Raw genomic sequence first — 25,660 nt, 5'->3', positions numbered from 1 at the left:
CGTGTAATGTGGGGGCTAACAAAAAATAAAAAACACAAATGGCGAATTTACACATACATCATTACCATCGGAACCGATCATGATAGAAAGAGACTTTTCCCATTTTTTCATGTTCCTCAACCACCCCCCATCGCTCTTTCATTTAGTGAATGATTTTTTTCGGGAAATTTAGTGAATGTCGATTTCAAAGAATGCCTATCTCACGAGTACTCTCTTGTAAATTTGCAAAGAAAAACATATTTTTCGTTTCGTTTTCAAAATGTTCGTAAAATTTATTCATTAAGAACATTTTGCTGGAGTCGTATATGTACATGAGTCTGCCTCTCCATACGTCCATATGTCTGCTAGATTGTTGCAAACGGTCAGTAGAAACAAAAGGCTAAAGATAGTTTTAGTCTTTCTTTATAGCGTAAGGTGGAAAGTTGTGAAATAACGGGAAAATTCAAATAGAAAAAAAAATTAAAACCAATGTCCCGCATATTTAGGAAGTAACGCACACATACAACGCATACATACGCATATGTATGTGAGTGTATGAAAAAAAGGTTAAAAAAGAAGATACAGTTTGAAAAAAAAAAATAATAATAATATAAAAAATAAAGCATACAAAAAAAAAAAAAACAAAATAAATAATTAAAAATTACAATAACTTTATGTTATGTGAAATGATGCATTAACAAAAAATCGAAATATTTTTCGAAATCCTTTTTGAAGTGCTAATTATGATTGAAGACATCAAACTACCAAATACCAGCCACAATGGCCATAATTCACCCACACATTCAAAATCTCCCTCAATATCATCCTCAACAACGACTGAAGCCTGCAGGAAACGTCTGGAATCTTTGGCAGATGAAGAAATCATACAGAATAATCTCAAGGAGCTAATGGATAAGAAAAATCGGGTATGTGAGATATGTTTGTGTAAAACATAATACGTACACTGATAAAATAGTTAATGTCCTTAAAATTCGAAAAAAAACTTTTTCGTAGCATATTTCTCTGATACAAGGATTTTTACTTGACCAAAAGTTTATAATTGTTTTATTGTAGGCAATTAGGAGATTAGTATTTAAAATGGGTTTCTTTATATAAAAGCAAATTTCATCGAACTGATGGATTTAACCCTCTAATGCCCAAGCCCGCGGGCTTCATTTAATAAGGAAGCTGTTAGTAAAACACACCTTAAGACAACAAAAGTGGGAAAAATAAAATGAAAACTTAATTGAAACTATTCACGAGGCTTTGCAGCATATGCTGAATTTTACCGTATAAATTTGTCTTGCATAGTTCTCTTGCTTTTGTGTCGTTAACATTGAACATTTAATCAGCTGATAAAAAAATTGGGGCATTAGAGGGTTAATAAATCTCCAAAAAATTCGTTCATTTTTTGTGTCTCGACTACAAAAATAGACGTTTTTCACACGCCGAGAAGGATCATATCACCCCAAACGTGTTTGAAGAGCAAAAGGTTATTTTTGAAAGGTGAAGATGGAACATTTTTGTCGCAAAAATGTTCTTTTACCGAAATTAGATACATGATTTTCGAGAAAATAACATTTTTACGAGAAACAGCTATACTTTCCCCGCCCAATGAAAAATGATGAATAATTTTAACTTTTTTTTTTTGTTTCAATTATGCTAAAAACGGAGTAAGAAGTAATAAAATGGTACAAAATATTTAAATTTAGTCGAAAAAAGAAAATTAAATCCATTCTAGAAAAATTGCGAATTTTTAAAAAATATTTGAGGTCAAACGTTTTAGACAGGCGTTAGAATGCATTAAAAATCATACAAAAGTATAAGAATTATTTATTGTGCAAAATATCAAAAGATCATTCACATCGAGAACACTGAATTCGAATCACACCTTGAGAAGTGATGCAAATTTAGTACAACAGCCTCACCTCAGTAATGCTGGTGACATTTCTGAGGGTTTCAAAGCTTCTCTAAGTGGTTTCACTGGAATGTGGAACGCCGTTCGGACTCGGCTATAAAAAGGAGGTCCCTTGTCATTGAGCTTAACATGGAATCGGGCAGCACCCACTGTGGTATCACAATGGACTGAATAGTCTAAGTGAGCCTGATACATCGGGCTGCCACATAACCTAACCTAACCTAACCTAGTACAACGACTATTGGACATCCTTCCTATGACAAGCCCATGTTAATTTCATCGCTTCTGCGCCAATTTTGCACCACTTCCGAATTCAAAACGAACATATTAACTATTTTTTTGGTGACGTTTTTTTTTTGCTGGGCTTTCGCTACAACACCTACAAAAAAAAAAAATTATTATTTCCTCTCAAACGAAATTTTAGACAAACAAATATCGTATTTACTTTTCGCTGTAAGGAAGTTTATTTGGATGAAAAGTATATCCTTTTTGTGATAAAATGTATATAAAATAATAAAATAATAAAAAGTATATATATATATATATATATATATATATATATATATATATATATATATATATATATATATATATATATATATATACTTTTTATTATTTTATTATTTTATATACATTTTATCACATTAGAGGGTTAATAAATCTCCAAAAAATTCGTTCATTTTTTGTGTCTCGACTACAAAAATAGACGTTTTTCACACGCCGAGAAGGATCATATCACCCCAAACGTGTTTGAAGAGCAAAAGGTTATTTTTGAAAGGTGAAGATGGAACATTTTTGTCGCAAAAATGTTCTTTTACCGAAATTAGATACATGATTTTCGAGAAAATAACATTTTTACATTTTATATATATATATATATATATATATATATATATATATATATATATATATATATATATATATATATATATATATATATATATATATATATATATATATATATATATATATATATATATATATATATATATATAAATTATTTTCTGACTTGCATCTTTCCTCATATCTTACGCCCGGACGGAGAATCGAACCGCGGTTCACACAATTTGTAAGCCAACACACTATCCACTGGGCTACGTAGCTGTTATTGTCATCAACAGTCAAACAATTATATTTATATAGCATAGTTTTCGGCGCCTACGAGCTGATTAAAGAAACATAATTTAACAGAAATAATGGTGAACCCACGACCCTGTTGCATACCTAGGGTCGTGGGTTCTTCGACCGAACACTAAAAAGTTTTTTTATATATACAGTCAAAGCTCTGTTTAACGAATAACCTATTTAGCGAAAATCCAATTTATCGAACGTCCAAATTCTTAACATTGAGTATTCTAAATAGCGAACGAATGAACAAAATTTACGTTCGATTTTACGAAAAAGAAAAATCCGGGTTTAGTTATAATTACGCGATGGTCTGTGTATTAAAACGAATGTTTCGAAATAAACATTCTTTAGACAAAAATCAATATTTTTTGTAAAAATAGTTTAAACCCCTCGGAAATGCCTATAAAGTACGGTATTCCTAAGATTGCAATATGCACATTTCAAACACAACAAGGAAAACAAAGAGGTACACGCAAAAAAATAATTCTTTCCTCCCAAACGAAATTTTAGACAAACAAAGTTCGTTTCTCATTTGCTTTTCGCTGTAAGGAAGTGTATTTGGAAGAAAAGTATGTACTTTTTGTGATAAACGTTTATTATTTTCCAGGATGTAAAAACAATTTCATAAAGACTAACTCAAAAAATTTTTTTCTGGCTAATTGCATTTTCCCTCACATCTTTCTCACTTCCACGAAGTTTTTTAGTTCTTAGCACCTTTTTCTGTAATACCAACAATGTAGAAGAAATTATACGATTTTATAAATTTTTAAAATTTTTTTACCTTTCGCCTGGACGGAGAATCGACTAACTCAATAAAAATTGTTTTCGTGCTAATTGCATTTGCCCTCACACACGAGGTTTTTTAGTTCTTAACACCTTTTCCTGTAATACCAGTTAGTGCATATGTTTGTAACACCCAGAAGGAGACGAGATAGACACATGGTGTCTTTGGCAATAATGCTCAGGGTGGGTCCCTGAGTCGATATAACCATGTCCGTCTGTCCGTCCGTCCGTCCGTCTGTCTGTGAACACTTTTTTGTGATCAAAGTCTAGGTCGCAATTTAAGTCCAATCGCCTTCAAATTTGGCACATGTTCCTAATTTGGGTCAGAATAGAACCCTATTGATTTTGGAAGAAATCGGTTCAGATTTAGATATAGCTCCCATATATATCTTTCGCCGGATATGCACTAATATGGACCCAGCAGCCAGAGTTTTATACCGATTTGCTTGAAATTTTGCACTAGGAGTACAATTAGTAGTATAGTTAAGTGTGCAAAATTTGATTGAAATCGGTTCAGATTTAGATATAGCTCCCAAATATATCTTTCGCCCGATATGCACTTATATGGACCCAGAAGCCAGAGTTTTATCCCGATTAGCTTGAAATTTTGCAAAAGGAGTCCAATTGGTAGTATAGTCATGTGTGCCAAATTTGATTGAAATCGGTTCAGATTTAGATATAGCTCCCATATATATGTTTTTCTGATTTCGACAAAAATGGTCAAAATACCAACATTTTCCTTGTTAAATCGCCACTGCTTAGTCGAAAACTTGTAAAAATGACTCTAATTTTACATATGTACTTATATACATATATATCGAGCGATAAATCATAAATAAACTTTTGTGAAGTTTCCTTAAAATTGCTTCAGATTTAAATGTTTCCCATATTTTTTACTAACATTGTGTTCCACCCTAGTGCATTAGCCGACCTAAATTGTGAGTCTATAGATTTTGTAGAAGTCTATCAAATTCTGTCCAGATCGAGTGATATTTAAATGTATGTAGTTGGGACAAACCTTTATATAGCCCCCACACATTTGACGGATGTGATATGGTATCGAAAATTTAGATCTACAAAGTGGTGCAGGGTATAATATAGTCGGCACCGCCCGACTTTAGACTTTCCTTACTTGTTTTTTACTAACATTGTGTTCCACCCTAGTGCATTAGCCGACTTAAATTTTGAGTCTATAGATTTTATAGAAGTCTATCAAATTCTGTCCAGATCGTGTGATATTTAAATGTATGTATTTGGGACAAACCTTTATATATAGCCCCCACCACATTTGACGGATATGATATGGTATCGAAAATTTGGATCTATAATGTGGTGCAGGGTATAATATAGTCGGCCCCGCCCGACTTTAGACTTTCCTTACTTGTTTTTTTTTTCTCAAGTAGCTATAATAGGGCAGCACACATTTATAAGAGAAAAGTTCAGCACCTGTGGCATCACACTGGGCTGAATTGCTCACATAGACCAAAATATCGGGCTGCATCTATACTTAACCCAATCTATCCTACGAAAACGGTATTCAATGACAAGGCATTGTATACCGTTTTCCAGACATTTCATGGAATCTCCCATCTCTTGGTGTCTGTCGTACTACACGCAAAGAAAAAAAACGTTTGGAAAACGTGTACCGAAAACGTTTTTGTTTTGTTACAGTTTTTTGAATTGCTTCGAAAATTTTAAACTTTTATCACCAAAAAAATTCGTTTGTTACAAAATTTTTACTTTTTCAATAAAAAAAGTTATTTTTGAAACCACAACACAGTCCATTTCGTTTATATGAAACACTGTTCTTTTACAGTTCAAAATTTAATATAGGACATTTTTTCGGAATCTTCCGAACATATCTGGAATATATGTAAAAAAAAACAAAACAAAAAAAACTTTGGTCGAAGCAGGGATCGAACCCACGACCCTTGGCATGCAAGTCAGACGTAGCAACCACTGCTCCACGGTGCCAAACTAAATGTTTGTTTCTGTTAAATAAACTTTGTTTATTCGGTTCGTGGGCGCCGCAAGCTATGCTATATAAATATAACTTATATGGATATTTATCTATTGATGACCATAACAGGTACATAGCTCAGTGGTTAGTGTGTTGGCTTACAAAGTGCATGGTCCGCGGTTCGATTCTCCGTCCAGGCGAAAGGTAAAAAAAAATTAAAATTTATAAAATCGTATAATTTCTTCTACATTGTTGGTATTACAGGAAAAGGTGTTAAGAACTAAAAAACCTCGTGTGTGAGGGCAAATGCAATTAGCACGAAAACAATTTTTATTGAGTTAGTCGATTCTCCGTCCAGGCGAAAGGTAAAAAAATTTTAAAAATTTATAAAATCGTATAATTTCTTCTACATTGTTGGTATTACAGAAAAAGGTGCTAAGAACTAAAAAACTTCGTGGAAGTGAGAAAGATGTGAGGGAAAATGCAATTAGCCAGAAAAAAATTTTTTGAGTTAGTCTTTATGAAATTGTTTTTACATCCTGGAAAATAATAAACGTTTATCACAAAAAGTACATACTTTTCTTCCAAATACACTTCCTTACAGCGAAAAGCAAATGAGAAACGAACTTTGTTTGTCTAAAATTTCGTTTGGGAGGAAAGAATTATTTTTTTGCGTGTACCTCTTTGTTTTCCTTGTTGTGTTTGAAATGTGCATATTGCAATCTTAGGAATACCGTACTTTATAGGCATTTCCGAGGGGTTTAAACTATTTTTACAAAAAATATTGATTTTTGTCTAAAGAATGTTTATTTCGAAACATTCGTTTTAATACACAGACCATCGCGTAATTATAACTAAACCCGGATTTTTCTTTTTCGTAAAATCGAACGTAAATTTTGTTCATTCGTTCGCTATTTAGAATACTCAATGTTAAGAATTTGGACGTTCGATAAATTGGATTTTCGCTAAATAGGTTATTCGTTAAACAGAGCTTTGACTGTATATATAAAAAAACTTTTTAGTGTTCGGTCGAAGAACCCACGACCCTAGGTATGCAACAGGGTCGTGGGTTCACCATTATTTCTGTTAAATTATGTTTCTTTAATCAGCTCGTAGGCGCCGAAAACTATGCTATATAAATATAATTGTTTGACTGTTGATGACAATAACAGCTACGTAGCCCAGTGGATAGTGTGTTGGCTTACAAATTGTGTGAACCGCGGTTCGATTCTCCGTCCGGGCGTAAGATATGAGGAAAGATGCAAGTCAGAAAATAATTTATATATATATATATATATATATATATATATATATATATATATATATATATATATATATATATATATATATATATATATATATATATATATATATATATATATATATATATATATATATATATATATATATATATATATATATATATATATATATATATATATATATATATATATATATAAATTATTTTCTGACTTGCATCTTTCCTCATATCTTACGCCCGGACGGAGAATCGAACCGCGGTTCACACAATTTGTAAGCCAACACACTATCCACTGGGCTACGTAGCTGTTATTGTCATCAACAGTCAAACAATTATATTTATATAGCATAGTTTTCGGCGCCTACGAGCTGATTAAAGAAACATAATTTAACAGAAATAATGGTGAACCCACGACCCTGTTGCATACCTAGGGTCGTGGGTTCTTCGACCGAACACTAAAAAGTTTTTTTATATATACAGTCAAAGCTCTGTTTAACGAATAACCTATTTAGCGAAAATCCAATTTATCGAACGTCCAAATTCTTAACATTGAGTATTCTAAATAGCGAACGAATGAACAAAATTTACGTTCGATTTTACGAAAAAGAAAAATCCGGGTTTAGTTATAATTACGCGATGGTCTGTGTATTAAAACGAATGTTTCGAAATAAACATTCTTTAGACAAAAATCAATATTTTTTGTAAAAATAGTTTAAACCCCTCGGAAATGCCTATAAAGTACGGTATTCCTAAGATTGCAATATGCACATTTCAAACACAACAAGGAAAACAAAGAGGTACACGCAAAAAAATAATTCTTTCCTCCCAAACGAAATTTTAGACAAACAAAGTTCGTTTCTCATTTGCTTTTCGCTGTAAGGAAGTGTATTTGGAAGAAAAGTATGTACTTTTTGTGATAAACGTTTATTATTTTCCAGGATGTAAAAACAATTTCATAAAGACTAACTCAAAAAATTTTTTTCTGGCTAATTGCATTTTCCCTCACATCTTTCTCACTTCCACGAAGTTTTTTAGTTCTTAGCACCTTTTTCTGTAATACCAACAATGTAGAAGAAATTATACGATTTTATAAATTTTTAAAATTTTTTTACCTTTCGCCTGGACGGAGAATCGACTAACTCAATAAAAATTGTTTTCGTGCTAATTGCATTTGCCCTCACACACGAGGTTTTTTAGTTCTTAACACCTTTTCCTGTAATACCAACAATGTAGAAGAAATTATACGATTTTATAAATTTTAATTTTTTTTTACCTTTCGCCTGGACGGAGAATCGAACCGCGGACCATGCACTTTGTAAGCCAACACACTAACCACTGAGCTATGTACCTGTTATGGTCATCAATAGATAAATATCCATATAAGTTATATTTATATAGCATAGCTTGCGGCGCCCACGAACCGAATAAACAAAGTTTATTTAACAGAAACAAACATTTAGTTTGGCACCGTGGAGCAGTGGTTGCTACGTCTGACTTGCATGCCAAGGGTCGTGGGTTCGATCCCTGCTTCGACCAAAGTTTTTTTTGTTTTGTTTTTTTTTACATATATTCCAGATATGTTCGGAAGATTCCGAAAAAATGTCCTATATTAAATTTTGAACTGTAAAAGAACAGTGTTTCATATAAACGAAATGGACTGTGTTGTGGTTTCAAAAATAACTTTTTTTATTGAAAAAGTAAAAATTTTGTAACAAACGAATTTTTTTGGTGATAAAAGTTTAAAATTTTCGAAGCAATTCAAAAAACTGTAACAAAACAAAAACGTTTTCGGTACACGTTTTCCAAACGTTTTTTTTCTTTGCGTGTAGTACGACAGACACCAAGAGATGGGAGATTCCATGAAATGTCTGGAAAACGGTATACAATGCCTTGTCATTGAATACCGTTTTCGTAGGATAGATTGGGTTAAGTATAGATGCAGCCCGATATTTTGGTCTATGTGAGCAATTCAGCCCAGTGTGATGCCACAGGTGCTGAACTTTTCTCTTATAAATGTGTGCTGCCCTATTATAGCTACTTGAGAAAAAAAAAACAAGTAAGGAAAGTCTAAAGTCGGGCGGGGCCGACTATATTATACCCTGCACCACATTATAGATCCAAATTTTCGATACCATATCATATCCGTCAAATGTGGTGGGGGCTATATATAAAGGTTTGTCCCAAATACATACATTTAAATATCACACGATCTGGACAGAATTTGATAGACTTCTATAAAATCTATAGACTCAAAATTTAAGTCGGCTAATGCACTAGGGTGGAACACAATGTTAGTAAAAAACAAGTAAGGAAAGTCTAAAGTCGGGCGGTGCCGACTATATTATACCCTGCACCACTTTGTAGATCTAAATTTTCGATACCATATCACATCCGTCAAATGTGTGGGGGCTATATAAAGGTTTGTCCCAACTACATACATTTAAATATCACTCGATCTGGACAGAATTTGATAGACTTCTACAAAATCTATAGACTCACAATTTAGGTCGGCTAATGCACTAGGGTGGAACACAATGTTAGTAAAAAATATGGGAAACATTTAAATCTGAAGCAATTTTAAGGAAACTTCACAAAAGTTTATTTATGATTTATCGCTCGATATATATGTATATAAGTACATATGTAAAATTAGAGTCATTTTTACAAGTTTTCGACTAAGCAGTGGCGATTTAACAAGGAAAATGTTGGTATTTTGACCATTTTTGTCGAAATCAGAAAAACATATATATGGGAGCTATATCTAAATCTGAACCGATTTCAATCAAATTTGGCACACATGACTATACTACCAATTGGACTCCTTTTGCAAAATTTCAAGCTAATCGGGATAAAACTCTGGCTTCTGGGTCCATATAAGTGCATATCGGGCGAAAGATATATTTGGGAGCTATATCTAAATCTGAACCGATTTCAATCAAATTTTGCACACTTAACTATACTACTAATTGTACTCCTAGTGCAAAATTTCAAGCAAATCGGTATAAAACTCTGGCTGCTGGGTCCATATTAGTGCATATCCGGCGAAAGATATATATGGGAGCTATATCTAAATCTGAACCGATTTCTTCCAAAATCAATAGGGTTCTATTCTGACCCAAATTAGGAACATGTGCCAAATTTGAAGGCGATTGGACTTAAATTGCGACCTAGACTTTGATCACAAAAAAGTGTTCACAGACAGACGGACGGACGGACGGACAGACGGACATGGTTATATCGACTCAGGGACCCACCCTGAGCATTATTGCCAAAGACACCATGTGTCTATCTCGTCTCCTTCTGGGTGTTACAAACATATGCACTAACTTATAATACCCTGTTCCACAGTGTGGCGCGGGGTATAATAAAATTTTGACAAAATTTACTGTAGACATAAAATTTTGACAAAACTTTGTAAAGAAATAAAATAAAATTTGACAAAATTTTCTATAGAAATAACATTTTGACAAAATTTTCTATAGAAATAAAATTTTGACAATTTTTTCTATAGAAATAAAATTTTGACAAAATTTTCTATAGAAAAGACATTTTAGAGAAAATTTTCTATAGAAATAAAATTTTGACAAAACTTTCTAAAGAAATAAAATAAAATTTTGACAACATTTTTATATAGAAATAAAATTTCGACAATTTTTTCTATAGAAATAAAATTTTTACAAAATTTTCTATAGAAAAGACATTTTAGAGAAAATTTTCTACATACATAAAATTTTACAAAATAATATTTTTTTGGAAAAATTTTCTCCGCATTTTGGTAGATTATTTTTAGCTTGAGTGGCAACTGTGGTCCTAAAGCCGAATAGGAACAGCGGCTGATGGAGTATGTAAGGCGTTTTTTAAGGATGAAGATACTGTGGACACTACCTTCTATCCTTTAAAAAGATATAAAACACACTATATCGGAGAAGAAATAAGCAGGGACCTGTCCCGAAAATAGGGACTAGAAAAAAATTTGTGATTTCCCGAAATAAAAAATTGTGCCATTTTAAGAAGCAGGACTATTGATATAGGTTTATGCGGCCGTCATGAGGGGAAATTTCTAGTAAAAAAAATAATAGCGATATATTAAAGATCTTCATTTTTTAAAAAAGGTATTTTAATTTTTATTATTTTTTAATTTTATTGTTTATATTATATTTAAATACATACCATAACTTTTCCAAATACTCATGAATTTCTTCTCACATGGCGAAAACTAAGATTTTCAATGAAACTTTTTTTTTTTTAATTTCCGTTCGATTTAACGAATTTTTCTAAATAACGAAAAGGCCTGACAATATATCGTTCGTAAAACCGAGCTTCGACTGTATTCCAAAAATGTTCGGAAGATTCCGAAAGTATGTTCGATATTACACTACTATAAATATTACATTTTTTTCTATGAAAGTTCAAAACGCGTGTTATTAAAGACTTAAAGCCAGAAAACAACCGTGCTTGATATAAACATAATGGACTGTGTTTTTGATCACAAATTATGTGTTTTTGCAAAAATAAAAAATTTTAACAAAAATTTTTTTTTTGGTGATAAATGTTTAAAATTATCGAAGAAATTCAAAAATCTTTAACAAAAGAGAAACGTTTTCCAAACTTTTTTTTCTTTGCGTGTAATTGTAAAGTCTCGCTTCTTTTGCTGAGAATAAAGGAAAACATTTTTTTTCATTGTCAGTTTATTGTAGCCGGGGCCATGTCATTGATTGAAGTGATAATAATATGTTGACCCTAAACATGTTTCGAGAGCATAAAAGGTTAGGTTTGGACGGGAATTTCAGAGTCCATTCGGTTTTACTTGATATGAGACCACGTTTTGTATTGAGTCGGTCGATAATAAGTTGCATAGTTTTCGAATGTAATGTGCCAGTATGGAATGGACCAAATCCCATGAAATGACTTCCGGCTTAGTTTTTAGTCCCTACTTTGTTCTCCGAAATGGTCCAAACGTCTCCAAAACGTTTGCGGATAATGACATTCATTTTCTTGAATCTCCGTTAGTAAAATAAAAGTTTTCTAAAAAAAATTATTTTTTGGTGATAACACTAATAGAAAACATTACGCTCCATAGTCGTGAACGTACGGTGACAAAATGAAACGGAAACGTTCACAAAAAATCAAAACGGAATGTTCACAATTTTGTCCACGGGCGTTCACGATTTCATGAACGGCATTCGTTTTTCTTTGGCCATGAAAAGTCTTAAAATAATCGTTAGATATTATTATGGCAACTCCCTCGGTGGTACAATGTGCTAAGTCGACTGTTAACGCGTATGGTGCAGAAAAGACAGGTTCGAGTCACGCTAGGATGGGGGGTATATTAACTTTGTCATTCCGTTTGTAACGCATCGAAATATTGCTGTAAAACCCCATAAAGTATATATTCTGTGTCGTGGTGAAATTCTGAGTAGATTTTAGCATGTCCGTCCGTCCGTCTGTTGAAATCACGCTAACTTCCGAACGAAACAAGCTATCGACTTGAAACTTGGCATAAGTAGTTGTTATTGATGTAGGTCTGATGGTATTACAAATGGCCCATATCGGATCACTTTTACGTATAGCCCCTATATAAACCGGCCCCCAGATTTGGCTTACAGAGCCGCTTGAAATTGGGTATGTGGTGGTAGTATATGGTCTATAACAATTATGCAAAAATTGGTCCATATCGGTCCATAATTATATATAACCCCCATATAACCGATCCCTAGATTTGACCTCCGAGCCTCTTGGAGAAGCAAAATTCATCCGATCCGGTTGAAATTTGGTACGTGGTGTTAGTATATGGTCTCTAGCATCCATGCAAAAATTGGTTCATATCGGTCCATAATTATATAGACCCCATATAAACCGATCCCCAGATTTGAACTCCAGAGCCTCTTGGAAGAGAAAATTTAATCCGATCTGGTTGAAATTTGGTACGTGGTGTTAGTATATGGTATCTAACAACCATGCAAAAATTGGTCCATATCGGTCCATAATTATATATAGCCCCATATAAATCGATCCCCAGATTTGATCTCCGGAACCTCTTGGAGGAGCAAAATTCATCCGATTCGGTTGAAATTTGGTACATTTCGCCGCTAACAGCCATGCAAAAATTGGTCCATATCGGTCTATAGTTATATATAGCCTATGGCCAATCACAAAAAATTGGTCTATATCGCCAAAAATAATCTACCAAAATTTATTACTATAGAAAGTTTTGTCAAAATTTTATTACTAAAGAAAGTATTGTCAAAACTTTATTTCTATAGAAAATTTTATCAAAATTTTATTTCTATAGAAAATTTTGTCAAAATTTAATTTCTATAGAAAATTTTGTTAAAATTTTATTTCTATAGAAAATTTTGTCAAAATTTTATTTCTATAGAAAATTATGTCAAAATTTTATTTCTATAGAAAATTTTTTGTTTAATATACCCCCGTATGGACTAACTAACAATTTAGAAGACGGTGTTAAGGATTTTTTAAGATACCTTGCCATCGGCAAGTGTTACCGCAACTCAAGTAATTCGATTGTGGATGACAGTCTTTAGTAGAAGTTTCTACGCAATCTATGGTGGAGGGTACATAAGATTCGGCCTGGCCGAACTTACGGCCTTATATACTTTTTTAATTTTGTTTATAAAGTCGTACCCATAACGTTTTCAGATCATAGACGCTGGTTGTTGTTTTGACAACGCATGGTATCATTTTGTCGTTGTCAGATTGACACCGCCTGTTCTCAGTTTGACACCACATGTGTGTTGATTCACTTTCATGAACGAATCGTTTTGTAATGAGCACGCCGTGCATGATTTTTTCTATGAGTTTTAACTTTTCGAAGTAATTCAGAAATGTTATTTGCGTGTACCCACAAGCCCGTTAGAGCTGCACACAGTGTTACCAGGGAAATGTTCGGTTTACCCTAACAGGACAAAAAAGTTCCCAATTTTCCCAAAATGTTTTCCTTACAATTTCCCCTACAATATTTTTCGTTAAATTTAAACAAAATTTACAAAACAAACATGGTTCTTGGTAGAATTATACCAAAACTAATAAATATTTTCTGTTTGGTAGATTGGTAGAGTTCTCGATGTTTTGATAGATTAAATCTCTACAGCAATAAAATTTTGGAAAAAGTTTCTATAAATTTTTTTGATAACTTTTTCTATAGAAATAAAATGTTGTGAAAATTTTCTATAGAAATAAAATTTTGAGAAAATTTTCTATAGAAATAAAATTTTGACAAAATTTTCTATAGAAATAAAATTTTGACAAAATTTTCTATAAAAATACATTTTTGAGAAAATTTTCTATAGAAATAAAATTTTGACAAAATTTTCTATAGAAATAAAATTTTGACAAAATTTTCTATAGAAATAAAATTTTGACAAAATTTTCTACAAAAATAAAATTTTGAGAACATTTTCTATAGAAATAAAATTTTGAGAAATTTTTCTACAGAAATAAAATTTTGAGAAAATTTTCTACAGAAATAAAATTTTGAGAAAATTTTCTATAGAAATAAAATTTTCACAAAATTTTCTATAGAAATAAAATTCTGACAAAATTTTCTATAGAAATAAAATTTTGAGAAAATTTTCTACAGAAATAAAATCTTGACAAAATTTTCTACAATAATAAAATTTTGAGAACATTTTCTATAGAAATAAAATTTTGAGAAAATTTTCTACAGAAATAAAATTTTGACAAAGTTTTCTACAATAATAAAATTTTGAGAACATTTTCTATAGAAATAAAATTTTGAGAAAATTTTCTACAGAAATAAAATTTTGAGAAAATTTTCTATAGAAATAAAATTTTGACAAAATTTTCTATAGAAATAAAATTTTGATAAAATTTTCTATAGAAATAAAAAATTTCTATAGAAATAAAATTTTGACAAAATTTTCTATAAAAATAAAATTTTGACAACATTTTCTATAGAAATAAAATTGTTTTGTTTTTGATTTCAGCTTAAAACCATGCATTGACTAAACTACAAGTGCAGCTTAACCAACAGAGGAAAAGAATGTTTGTCAAATTTATTTGGGAATTACCACATTCCTCATCAGCATCCTCTACTTGCAACAAAACTATCAACCAATTATCAGAATAAATTCAGGCAGTGAAGTGATTCGACTTAAAAGTAGTTAGGTTAGGTTAGGTTAGGTTAAAGTGGCAGGCCGATTAAATTTCAGGCTCACTTAGACTATTCAGTCCATTGTGATTCCACATTTAACTAAAAGTATCTATTACATATGGGCACTTCTAGTCTTAACCACTGAACCTTCTCTATTATTTATTTTTGTTGAACCAACCAGATTGCTTCGAAAACATTAACAAACTGCTTAAGTTAACGTTTTCCAGGTCCGCCAGCTTATACAATAGTCATTATACTTCGCACCTATAGTTTTTGCAAATTCGCCTATCAGGCAGCGACCCGTTATAGCAGATATCAGGAGTGCTATCTGACGCCTTGAGAACACTGTGTGCGGTTTAAGTTTAAATGGGACTATATTTGCTTGGTGTCGTTACAACCCTTGCAATTCTCTCATCGAATATTGGCCATCATATCAGCCTTCTCACGCAGTATGAGCTTGTAGGTGGCCAGAGGCATACCAACAGATTCTAGTTCCCCTTGAATATGTAAGGTAGTACCTAGCCTTGCTAACACATTTGCTTCGCAGTTCCCCGGTATGTTCCTATGGCCAGGCACCCATATTAGGTGAATATTGTACTGCTCAGTCATCTCGTTGAGAGATTTGCGGCAGTCTATGGCCGTTTTCGAGTTAAGGAACACAGAGTCCAAGGATTTTATTCCACCACATCTCTTATTGCCAATATTTCAGCCTGAAAAACACTACAGTGATTAGGTAATCTTTTCGCTATTCGAATTTCCAGATCTTTAGAATATAGTCCGAATCCCACTTGTCCATTCAATTTGGAGTCATCAGTATAGAAATCTATATATCTTTTATTCCCCGGGTTCTGTGTACACCACGCCTCACTGTTGGGAATTAGAGTTTCAAACTTTTTGTCGAAAAGTGGTTTTGCCAGGGTGTAAAAGTAGTTATCTTTACAGGAAAATTATTTTTGACTTAATGATTATGATCAAATTTAATGATCTTTTTGTATCGTCGTTAACAAGTTTTAAAATAGAATTGTTCCTTAAATGTATCCTCATATCAATTATCCCCTTCCTTGGCTCGGAATCAATACGAAAATCATACATTAGTGAAAAGACAACATTTTTTGAACCGGGCATGTTTTGTTACGTGTAATAATCACATAATTCATTAATATTTTGATATGTTTTTTTATATTTTCTCAATTCTCAATTCTCAATTCAAAAATAATTTTCCAAATTTCCAAAGAAAAAACACTACACACACACAGATCACGTTCGTTTGGGAACAGCGAATAATTAAAGTTCTCATAACATTAAATAAAATTTATCTATAAAATGCATACTTTATACTTTTTGAAATCTTTTACAATTATTTAGTTTGTATAAACAAGGATTTGAATGGTATTGCGAATGGAAAGAGTTTTTCTATTGGATTCCTTTTCTACAAATTTGATGGAATGAGATCAGAATAAGAAAATATTGATGAATACTATCGATCTCTGTGGAAACTTTTTGTTTGTATTTTTTTTTATTGACTATATGTTAATTATAAAAGAAGTTATGTCAACTAACCCAAATTATTAAAAAAATATTAAATGCATGGATGCAATTTTCTCGCACCCAGAATAAAAATGTCACCAATGAAAATGTCGGTTTATATTAGAAAATGTCAACTAAAATATTTTAGTAATTGCAACATGATAAAAATAAATTATTTTTGTCAAATTGACAAAAATATATTAAAAAGAATAATTTTTCTATTGTTTAGTAAAACTTTATGTTTTGGATGAAGACATTGAAATTAAAAATTGTTAAAACAAAAGTTCTAGACACACGCAAAAAAATAATTCTTTCCTCCCAAACGAAATTTTAGACAAATAAAGTTCGTTTCTCATTTGCTTTTCGTTGAAAGGAAGTACATTTGGAAGAAAAGTATATACTTTTTGTGATAAACGTTTATTCTTTTCCAGGATGTAAAAACAATTTCATAAAGACTAACTCAAAAAATTTTTTTCTGGCTAATTGCATTTTCCCTCACATCTTTCTCACTTCCACGAAGTTTTTTAGTTCTTAGCACCTTTTTCTGTAATACCAACAATGTAGAAGAAATTATACGATTTTATAAATTTTTAAAATTTTTTTACCTTTCGCCTGGACGGAGAATCGAACCGCGGACCATGCACTTTGTAAGCCAACACACTAATCACTGAGCTAGTACCTGTTATGGTCATCAATAGATAAATATCCATATAAGTTATATTTATATAGCATAGCTTGCGGCGCCCACGAACCGAATAAACAAAGTTTATTTAACAGAAACAAACATTTAGTTTGGCACCGTGGAGCAGTGGTTGCTACGTCCGACTTGCATGCCAAGGGTCGTGGGTTCGATCCCCGCTTCGACCAAAGTTTTTTTTTTTGTTTTTTTTTTTACATATATTCCAGATATGTTCGGAAGATTCCGAAAAAATGTTCAACATTACATTGTAGTATATTAAATTTTGAACTGTAAACTGTGTCTTATTAAAGACCTAAAGTCGGAAAAGAACTGTGTTTGATATAAACGAAATGGACTGTGTTGTTGTTTCAAAAATAACTTTTTTTATTGAAAAAATAAAAATTTTGTAATAAACGATTTTTTTTTGGTGATAAAAGTTTAAAATTTTCGAAGCAATTCAAAAAACTCTAACAAAAGAAAAACGTTTTCGGTACACGTTTTCCAAACGTTTTTTTTCTTTGCGTGCAGACACAATTTAAGTAAAATTTACTCATTTCAGAAACTTATGAACTCATTTTCAGCAAACTTCATATATTTTAGGAAAATATGAAGTATGTTTTATTTACTAAAATTGAAAAAGAAAAAAATCTTACGTCTAAAAAAGTTTTGACCGAATTCTATGAAATCAAATTTGATGCAACATCATAACTATTTATACCCTAAACCACATAGTGGTCAGGGTATAATAAGTTTGATCTGCCAAAAAATGTGCTTACCAGAAATATTGATTTTAGACCCCACAAAATATATACCGATCGACTCAGAATCACCTCCTGAGTCGATCTAGCGCTTGGTGTCCATCCGTCCGTCTGTCCATGTATTTGTTGTTCACAGGATTCCGGTCGCAATTATTAACCGATTTTGATGAAATTTGGTACAGTGTGTTTTTTGGGCACACGGACGAACGCTATTGAATTTAGATATAGCTCCCATATATATGTATCGCCCGATTTCGACAAATGGGGTCACGTTGCACTTTTTTACTAATCGATCGTCGTCAAATTTAGTACAAAATAAGCTTCTGCATCGCCCTTTAAGTCTGAAAAATTCCATCGAAATCGGTTCAGATTTAGCTATAGCTCCCATATATATGTACCGCCCGATTTTTCTAAATTGGCCATAAAACCCTTATTTATCAACCGATCTTACTCAAAGTTGGTTAAATGTAATCTTCTATAGCACTAACTATATGTGCAAAAAATCATCGAAATCGGTTCAGATTGAGATATAGCTCCCATATATATGCATAGCCCGATTTTCCCAAATTTGGCCATAGAACCTTTATTTATCAACCGATCTTACTCAAAGTTGGCTAGATCCAGTCCTCTAAATTACTAACGGTATGTGCAAAATTTCATTGAAATAGGTTCAGATGTAGATATAGCTCCCATATATGTATCGCTCGATTTTGAAAAATTTGCCCCTAATAACCTTATGTTTGACCATAGAGGCCTCATTTCATAACTGATCTTAATCAAATTTTGCACAAGGTAACCTTTTGTGGTATTAATCAAACCCGCAAAATATTATGCAAATTAGTTCAGATTTACATGTAGCTTCCATATATATGCATCGCTCGATTTTCCCAAATTTGGACATAATACTCTTATTTATTAACCAATGTGGCCAAATTTCAAATTTTGATGTACTAGCCGATCGTTTTTATACGTAGTTGTAGCTCTTACATAAGAATATGGCTCGATTTTACAAATTTGGATTTATTACCCACACTAATTGAGCGGTTTTCTCTTTTTTAATAATGGGCTCAATGTTAGTGGCATACTAACTCCGTAGGTGCAATATCAACTACAGCCAGTGTTGCTAGAAGTAGGGGAAATTCCGTATATGTAGGTTTTTTTTCTAATATTTAGCGTCTTGTAGGGACGTAGGGCCACAATGTAGGGAAATTTTCGCTCAACACAATTTGTAATAATTTTTACATTTTGGTGGCTCTAGAGGAGGAAATTAGAAGCCGGCAAGGCTTGATCTTTAACAATGTGTGGTGACAACAGTTACCACTCGTGCCAAATACAAATATTGAAGATTACCACAAATCTACCAAACAAATATTTCTATAGAAATTTTTGTCAAAATTGTATTCCTGTAGAAAATTTTGTCAACATTTTATTTCTATAGAAAATTTGTATTTCTATAGAATTTTTTTTTTAAAATATTATTTCTATAAAAAAAATTTCATAATGTTATTTCTATGGAATTTTTTCTCAAAATTTTATTTCTATAGAATTTTTATATCAAAATTTTATTTCTATAGAAAAATTTCTCAAAAGAATTTGTATAGAAACTTTTTCCAAAATTTTATTTCTATAGAGATTTAACAAAAAGAATTACTATTTTTGGTAGAATTCTACTAACTGCGGCAACCGTGGTGGTAATACAAATTTAATTTCTAGGTTATATACGTTGCATACAAAGTACTTAGAACCATTTTTGTTTTGTAAAATTTGTTTAAATTTAACGAAAATATTTTAGGGAAAATTGTTTGGGAATGTATGGGAAAGTAGGGAACCTTTTTTGTCCTTGTAGGGTAAACCGAACATTTTCCCTGGCAACACTGACTTCGAGCTATAGTCAGATTGAGACAAAGCACCCATAAACATGTACCCCTTAAATTTCTTATATATGCAACTGGGGTTTATCTCCCAGACCTATATCAATGTTACCCCGCAAATGCTTATGATTACTAATTCAGTAAGGGTGGTTTAGGGTATAATATAGTCGGCCCCGCCCGACTTTCTACTTACTTGTTTTAAAAAAATGTTTTTCCGGAAAGTTTGTAATACTTCTGAATAATCTGCAGTCAAAATTGAAAATCAAATTTTGACAAGAAATTCAAAAAAAAAAAAAATTACAAATTGGAAGTTAAATAATATTTACCAGAGATGAAAGTAATGTTGAAAAAAACGATGTAATGTAAAAATAACTTTAGTTTAATGTGCACTGAATTTTTAAGACAATTAAAAAAACACATTTTTTTGGAAAGAATGTGGTGTGCAGATGTTCTTTTTTACCCATTTTGTATAATATATATTTTTTTCGGAGGAATCGGTGATCTTGTGCATTCAAGGGTTAAACTAAGGCCACAAATTTTAAAGACAATCATCTCAAATTATATAAAAAATATTACAAATAAAAAAACTATGTTTTAATTATAGCATATTTATGCTGCTCAATTCTACACAAAATTGAACTGTGCAGTATTAAACCTTTTTATAATTTAAGTAAGTCTAAGAAAAATTTACAATTCATCAAATAATATCATTGTATAGTACTATTGTAAATTATTAATTAAAAGTATTTAATATTTAGAATTATCTAAACTAAAAAAATGTTTAATTTGTAGTAATCGAGGAATTTTGGGAACAAAATAAAAAAAATTGCAAAAGGCCTCGAGCTTGAAAAAATATGAATTTACTATTCAATCTAGAAAGGTTGCATAAAATCTATGAAAAAATACACGCAAAAACAAACTTTTGGAAAACATGTACCGAAAACGTTTTTTTGTTTTGTTAAGAGTTTTTTGGAATTTCTTCGAAAATTTTAAACTCCTATCACAAAAAAAATCATTTTTATTATTACAATAAAAACATTATTTTTGAACCAAAAACACAGTCCATTTCGTTTATATCAAGCACTATCCTTTTCTAAATAAATAAATAAAAATAAAAAAAAAACTTTTTGGTTTGTTTTTGTTTTTCTTGGTATGCAAGGCGGACGTACTAACCATTGCTGCAGGGTGCCCAAATGTATATTTATGTTAAATAAAGTTTATTTAAGCGGCTCGTGGGTGCCGAATACTATGCTATATTAATATAACTGTTTTTCTGTTGGTGACAATAACAGCTACGTAGCACAGTGGATAGTGTGTTGGCTTATAAATTGTATGGTCCGCGGTTCGATTCTCCGTCTAGGCGAAAGGTAAAATTTAAAAAAAAAAATATATGTATTACAGAAAAAGATGTTAAGAACTACAAAAACCTTGTGGAAGTGAGAAAGATGTGAGGGAAAATGCAATTAGCCAGAAAAGTTTCTCTTTTTTTGAGTTAGTAATTAACAAATTGTTTTACATCCAGGAAAAAAATAAACGTTTCTAACAAAAAGTATTTACTTTTCCTCCAAATAAACTTATTTACAGCGAAAAGCAAATGAGAAACGATCTTTTTCTAAAATTTCGTTTGGGAGAAAAAAATTATTTTTTTGCGTGTAGTCGTCTGATAATTAGTTTTAAAGTTTTAAGCATTTATTTATTCGTTAATAATTTATTTTTGGTGCATCTAAATAATAATAAAATTAAAAACAAAATAATTTTTTGAACTTTGCGAACACTAATAAATGTAAATTTGTTTCCAACATCAAATTTTGGATAATCTTACTTTTTAATTCTAGTAAAGGAGCATATTTTTTTTATTTATTTGTATCCATAAAAAGTTCAAATATTTGTGGACTTATATGCGTGAATTACACAATGCAAAATTTGTTCCAATAATTTTTTCTAAGAACAAGAAAAAACCGTAGTTGCTATGAAATCGGATCCAATTCACTGAAGTTCTTATCTCTGGTACTTAAATGAATGTTTGTAATATGTAATATGCCAGCACCTTCACTTATTTGACCTACCCCAAGCCATACAATAAAAAAAAAAAAAAAATATATATTAAAAAATTGTGTCTAGAAGCCCAAGAAGTCAAATCGGGAGATCGGGCTATATGGGGGCTATACCAAACCGTAGACCGATACACACCATATTCAGCACATTTATTTGTGAACCCAAAATACCTCTCGATTTTGAATTTCAGGCAGATCGGATAAAAGTTCCGATCGATAGAAAGGGCTATATGGGAGCTATAGCAAAGCATGGACCGATACACACCATTTTCCGAACACCTCTTTGTGGTCCTAAAATACCTCTAGATTTCCAATTTCAGGTAAATCGAATAGAAAATACGGTTTCTAAAAGCCCAAGAAGTAAAATCGGGATATCGGTCTATCTATATGGGGCCTATACCAAAACATGGACCAATACAGACCATTTTCTACACGCCTGTTTGTAGTCCTAAAATACCTCTAACAGGTTGGCTGATAAGTCCCCGGTCTGACACATAGATGGCGTCGCTAGTATTAAATGCATATTATTTTTATATAGTACCAACCTTCAAATGGTTCATATTATTCATCAATATTTGGATATGCGGAAGCTCTGTGCAAAATGGGTGCCGCGCGAGCTCACATTTGACCAAAAACAACAACGTGTTGATGATTCTGAGCGGTGTTTGCAGCTGTTAACTCGTAATACACCCGAGTTTTCCCGTCGATATGTGACAATGGATGAAACATGGCTCCATCACTACACTCCTTGAGTCCAATCGACAGTCGGCTGAGTGGACAGCGACCGGTGAACCGTCTCCGAAGCGTGGAAAGACTCAAAAGTCCGCTGGCAAAGTAATGGTCTCTGTTTTTTGGGATGCGCATGGAATAATTTTTATCGATTATCTTGAGAAGGGAAAAACCATCAACAGTGACTATTATATGGCGTTATTGGAGCGTTTGAAAGTCGAAATCGCGGCAAAACGGCCCCATATGAAGAAGAAAAAAGTGTTGTTCCACCCAGACAACGCACCGTGCCACAAGTCATTGAGAACGATGGCAAAAATTCATGAATTGGGCTTCGAATTGCTTCCCCAACCACCGTATTCTCCAGATCTGGCCCCAGCGACTTTTTCTTGTTCTCAGACCTCAAAAGGATGCTCGCAGGGAAAAAATTTGGCTGCAACGAAGAGGTGATCGCCGAAACTGAGACCTATTTTGAGGCAAAACCGAAGGAGTACTACCAAAATGGTATCCAAAAATTGGAAGGTCATTATAATCGTTGTATCGCTCTTGAAGGGAACTACGTTGAATAATAAAAACGAATTTTGACAAAAAAAATGTGTTTTTCTTTGTTAGACCGGGGACTTACCAGCCAACCTGTTATTTTAAAAAATTCACAATTTTTTCAGATTGGGTTAGCATCTTTTTCGACAAAATTTAAATGATTTGTTAAAATTACCCATTAAAAGTATGAAAAAACCAAGATATAAATAATTTAATTAAAAGAACTTCCTGGGTAGTTAAAATAAAGAACATCATTGGGTGTGCATCTTCTGGAAGTGCTTTTAAAGTTGTGCCTTTGGAAGAACTTCCAAATTTGTTTGCTGGGTCGTCTTAGAATTTTTCCCTGATCAAGAATATATATACTTTATACAATAGTCGGAAATCAATATTTGGATGTGTTACAAACGGAATGACAAACTTATTAAACCCCCATCACCATTCTATGGTGGTGGGTATAAAAAAAATGATTTATTTATTTTTCATGTTTGGACTTAGACTACATGGAAATGAATGCATTTAATGGAGCACATATACCAAAACAATTAATGTAAACAATTCTATAAACAAAAGAGGCTGATCCACAGAATTTTCTCAATCACCCATAAAAGTTAGAGCATTCTTGTGATGTGTTCGTTTGAAGATAGTCTATGTCTGTCTATGATTTTTTATGGCTTCGTCAGATCGTAATAGACTGTTTAATGTTTTTCATTTTTACTTCCAAATTCTAGAATATTTTATTCGTGACTAAGTGTTAGAAAATATAAAAAAAAACACATAAATATTTACCAATATCCAACTTTATTTCTATATGGCATAATCATATTAAAAACAATATATGACTATATTGTAATTTCAGGAGGAACGTAAAGCTAATGGACGTTTGGTGGCTGTAATATTGGCTTCTTTGGTGATATTTTGTGCCATTTATCAAGCATGGATAAGAAAATCTGGCCTTTTGGCTAGAATACTAGTGCCGGCTGGTATAATGCTTTCATTTGCAGCATGGGTTGTAGTCTTGGCCAAACGTGATAAAGCTAAAAGAGCTCTATTTGTAAGTATAGTATTGCAGATATTTTTGGTCAATTAATTATTTAAAATTCAATTCATCTAACCTTCTCTCATTTCATTTCAATTCGTTTCATTCCATTCAATTTCATTAAATAAATTAAATTAAATTAAATTAAACTAAATTAAATTGAAATTAAAATTAAATTTATTGATTTTTTTTTTTGGTTCTTGGGTTTCCAGGAAAAATATCTCGAAGAAGTTGCCCTAAAGAACAAACAAGAATTGGAAGCCAAGAAGACACATAAAGCTCACAGAAAAACCAACGATCGAAGACAATCATCCAATGAAACTGTTTTGGAATACATCAATGAGATCAATCGAAAAGAATTATCATCCGAAACATCCATAGAACTCACAAAAACCTCAAGGCCACTAAAAACTAAAGATCATCGCAAACATCGAAAACACAGAAATTTAGATGGCCTAAACGAATCAACATTAGCACCATCGTCATATCTAACATCACCATCTTCTTCACGAAATACATCACATTATGCCCACAAAGATTTACGCATTAAAAGACCGAGTATACGACAAAAACTATTTCGACAGACCGGCCATTATCACATGGCCGCAGCAACAGCAGCAGCTAATAGTACCAATACACTAATGCAGGCTGTTATAAATTCAACACCACCGCCAAGTAAAAGCGGTGCCATAGTCATGTTAGCTCCTAAGACGCAAGCACTTCCGGTCGATATGAAACGTAAACGATTGCAACGTTTAGATGCTCTTAAAGTACCGACCATGGTGCGTATGGGTTCTGCCCCATAGACTATACACGCACAAAACTCATACGTCTAGGTGATCAGTTCACGATGCTCTCGAAATATACACCATGGTGCGTATTGTTTCTGTCCCATACATGCACAAACTCATACGACTAGGTGATCACATTCACATTGAAAATTTAAAACAATTATACGCCCCAAGGTATGATAGGGGGGAAAAACAAGAAAATGAAACAGAGAGAAAGAAACAAAAATGTGAAATGTAAATAATTGGAAATTTAAGTTAATATATCGAAGCACAGAGTTGTTTACTTTATCGCCTATTGTTGTTTTCTCACGGTATATATATTTTTTTATATTAAATTAGAATTTAAATAAATACAAACAATTTAAGAAAAATCGTGTGATTTTAATTTAAATGACGGTGATTTGACTATACTTTTGGAACATCTGTAAACGTTTGTATATTTTCGTTTCATTTCAATCAATCTAATTTTAGACTATAAAAATAAATAATTTTCCGCCTCCAATATCTGACTAACA

The 25,660-nt window shown here is 32.1% G+C and overlaps 1 protein-coding gene across 2 annotated transcripts; it reads left to right on the top strand.

Moving 5' to 3' along the window:
• The first annotated feature begins 360 nt into the window (after window positions 1–360).
• Window positions 361–25,516, top strand: LOC142231901 (uncharacterized). 2 transcript variants are annotated; one of them, XM_075302564.1, is made up of 4 exons: window positions 361–545; window positions 715–905; window positions 24,175–24,369; window positions 24,567–25,516. In XM_075302564.1, exons 2-4 carry the CDS (start codon window positions 723–725, stop codon window positions 25,158–25,160), a joined length of 972 nt encoding a protein of 323 aa, XP_075158679.1. In that variant the 5' UTR covers window positions 361–545; window positions 715–722; the 3' UTR covers window positions 25,161–25,516. The 2 variants fall into 2 exon arrangements, with proteins under 2 accessions (XP_075158679.1, XP_075158678.1); XM_075302563.1 differs by having other exon boundaries at window positions 362–905.
• Window positions 25,517–25,660: the final 144 nt, after the last annotated feature.

The sequence above is a fragment of the Haematobia irritans genome, chromosome 3 (assembly GCF_050003625.1).
Source record: "Haematobia irritans isolate KBUSLIRL chromosome 3, ASM5000362v1, whole genome shotgun sequence".
Taxonomy (NCBI): domain Eukaryota; kingdom Metazoa; phylum Arthropoda; class Insecta; order Diptera; family Muscidae; genus Haematobia; species Haematobia irritans.
The sequence above is the reverse complement of the archived record's forward strand: the minus strand, read 5'-3'. Positions and strand labels throughout refer to the sequence as shown.

Excerpts from the sequence above, each read along its gene's own strand:
- LOC142231901 (XM_075302564.1), top strand. The coding sequence starts at position 723 with ATGATTGAAGACATCAAACTACCAAATACCAGCCACAATGGCCATAAT. Across the intron at positions 906-24,174 it reads TAATGGATAAGAAAAATCGG|GAGGAACGTAAAGCTAATGG; the intron begins GTATGTGAGATA and ends TTGTAATTTCAG. Across the intron at positions 24,370-24,566 it reads AAGCTAAAAGAGCTCTATTT|GAAAAATATCTCGAAGAAGT; the intron begins GTAAGTATAGTA and ends TTGGGTTTCCAG.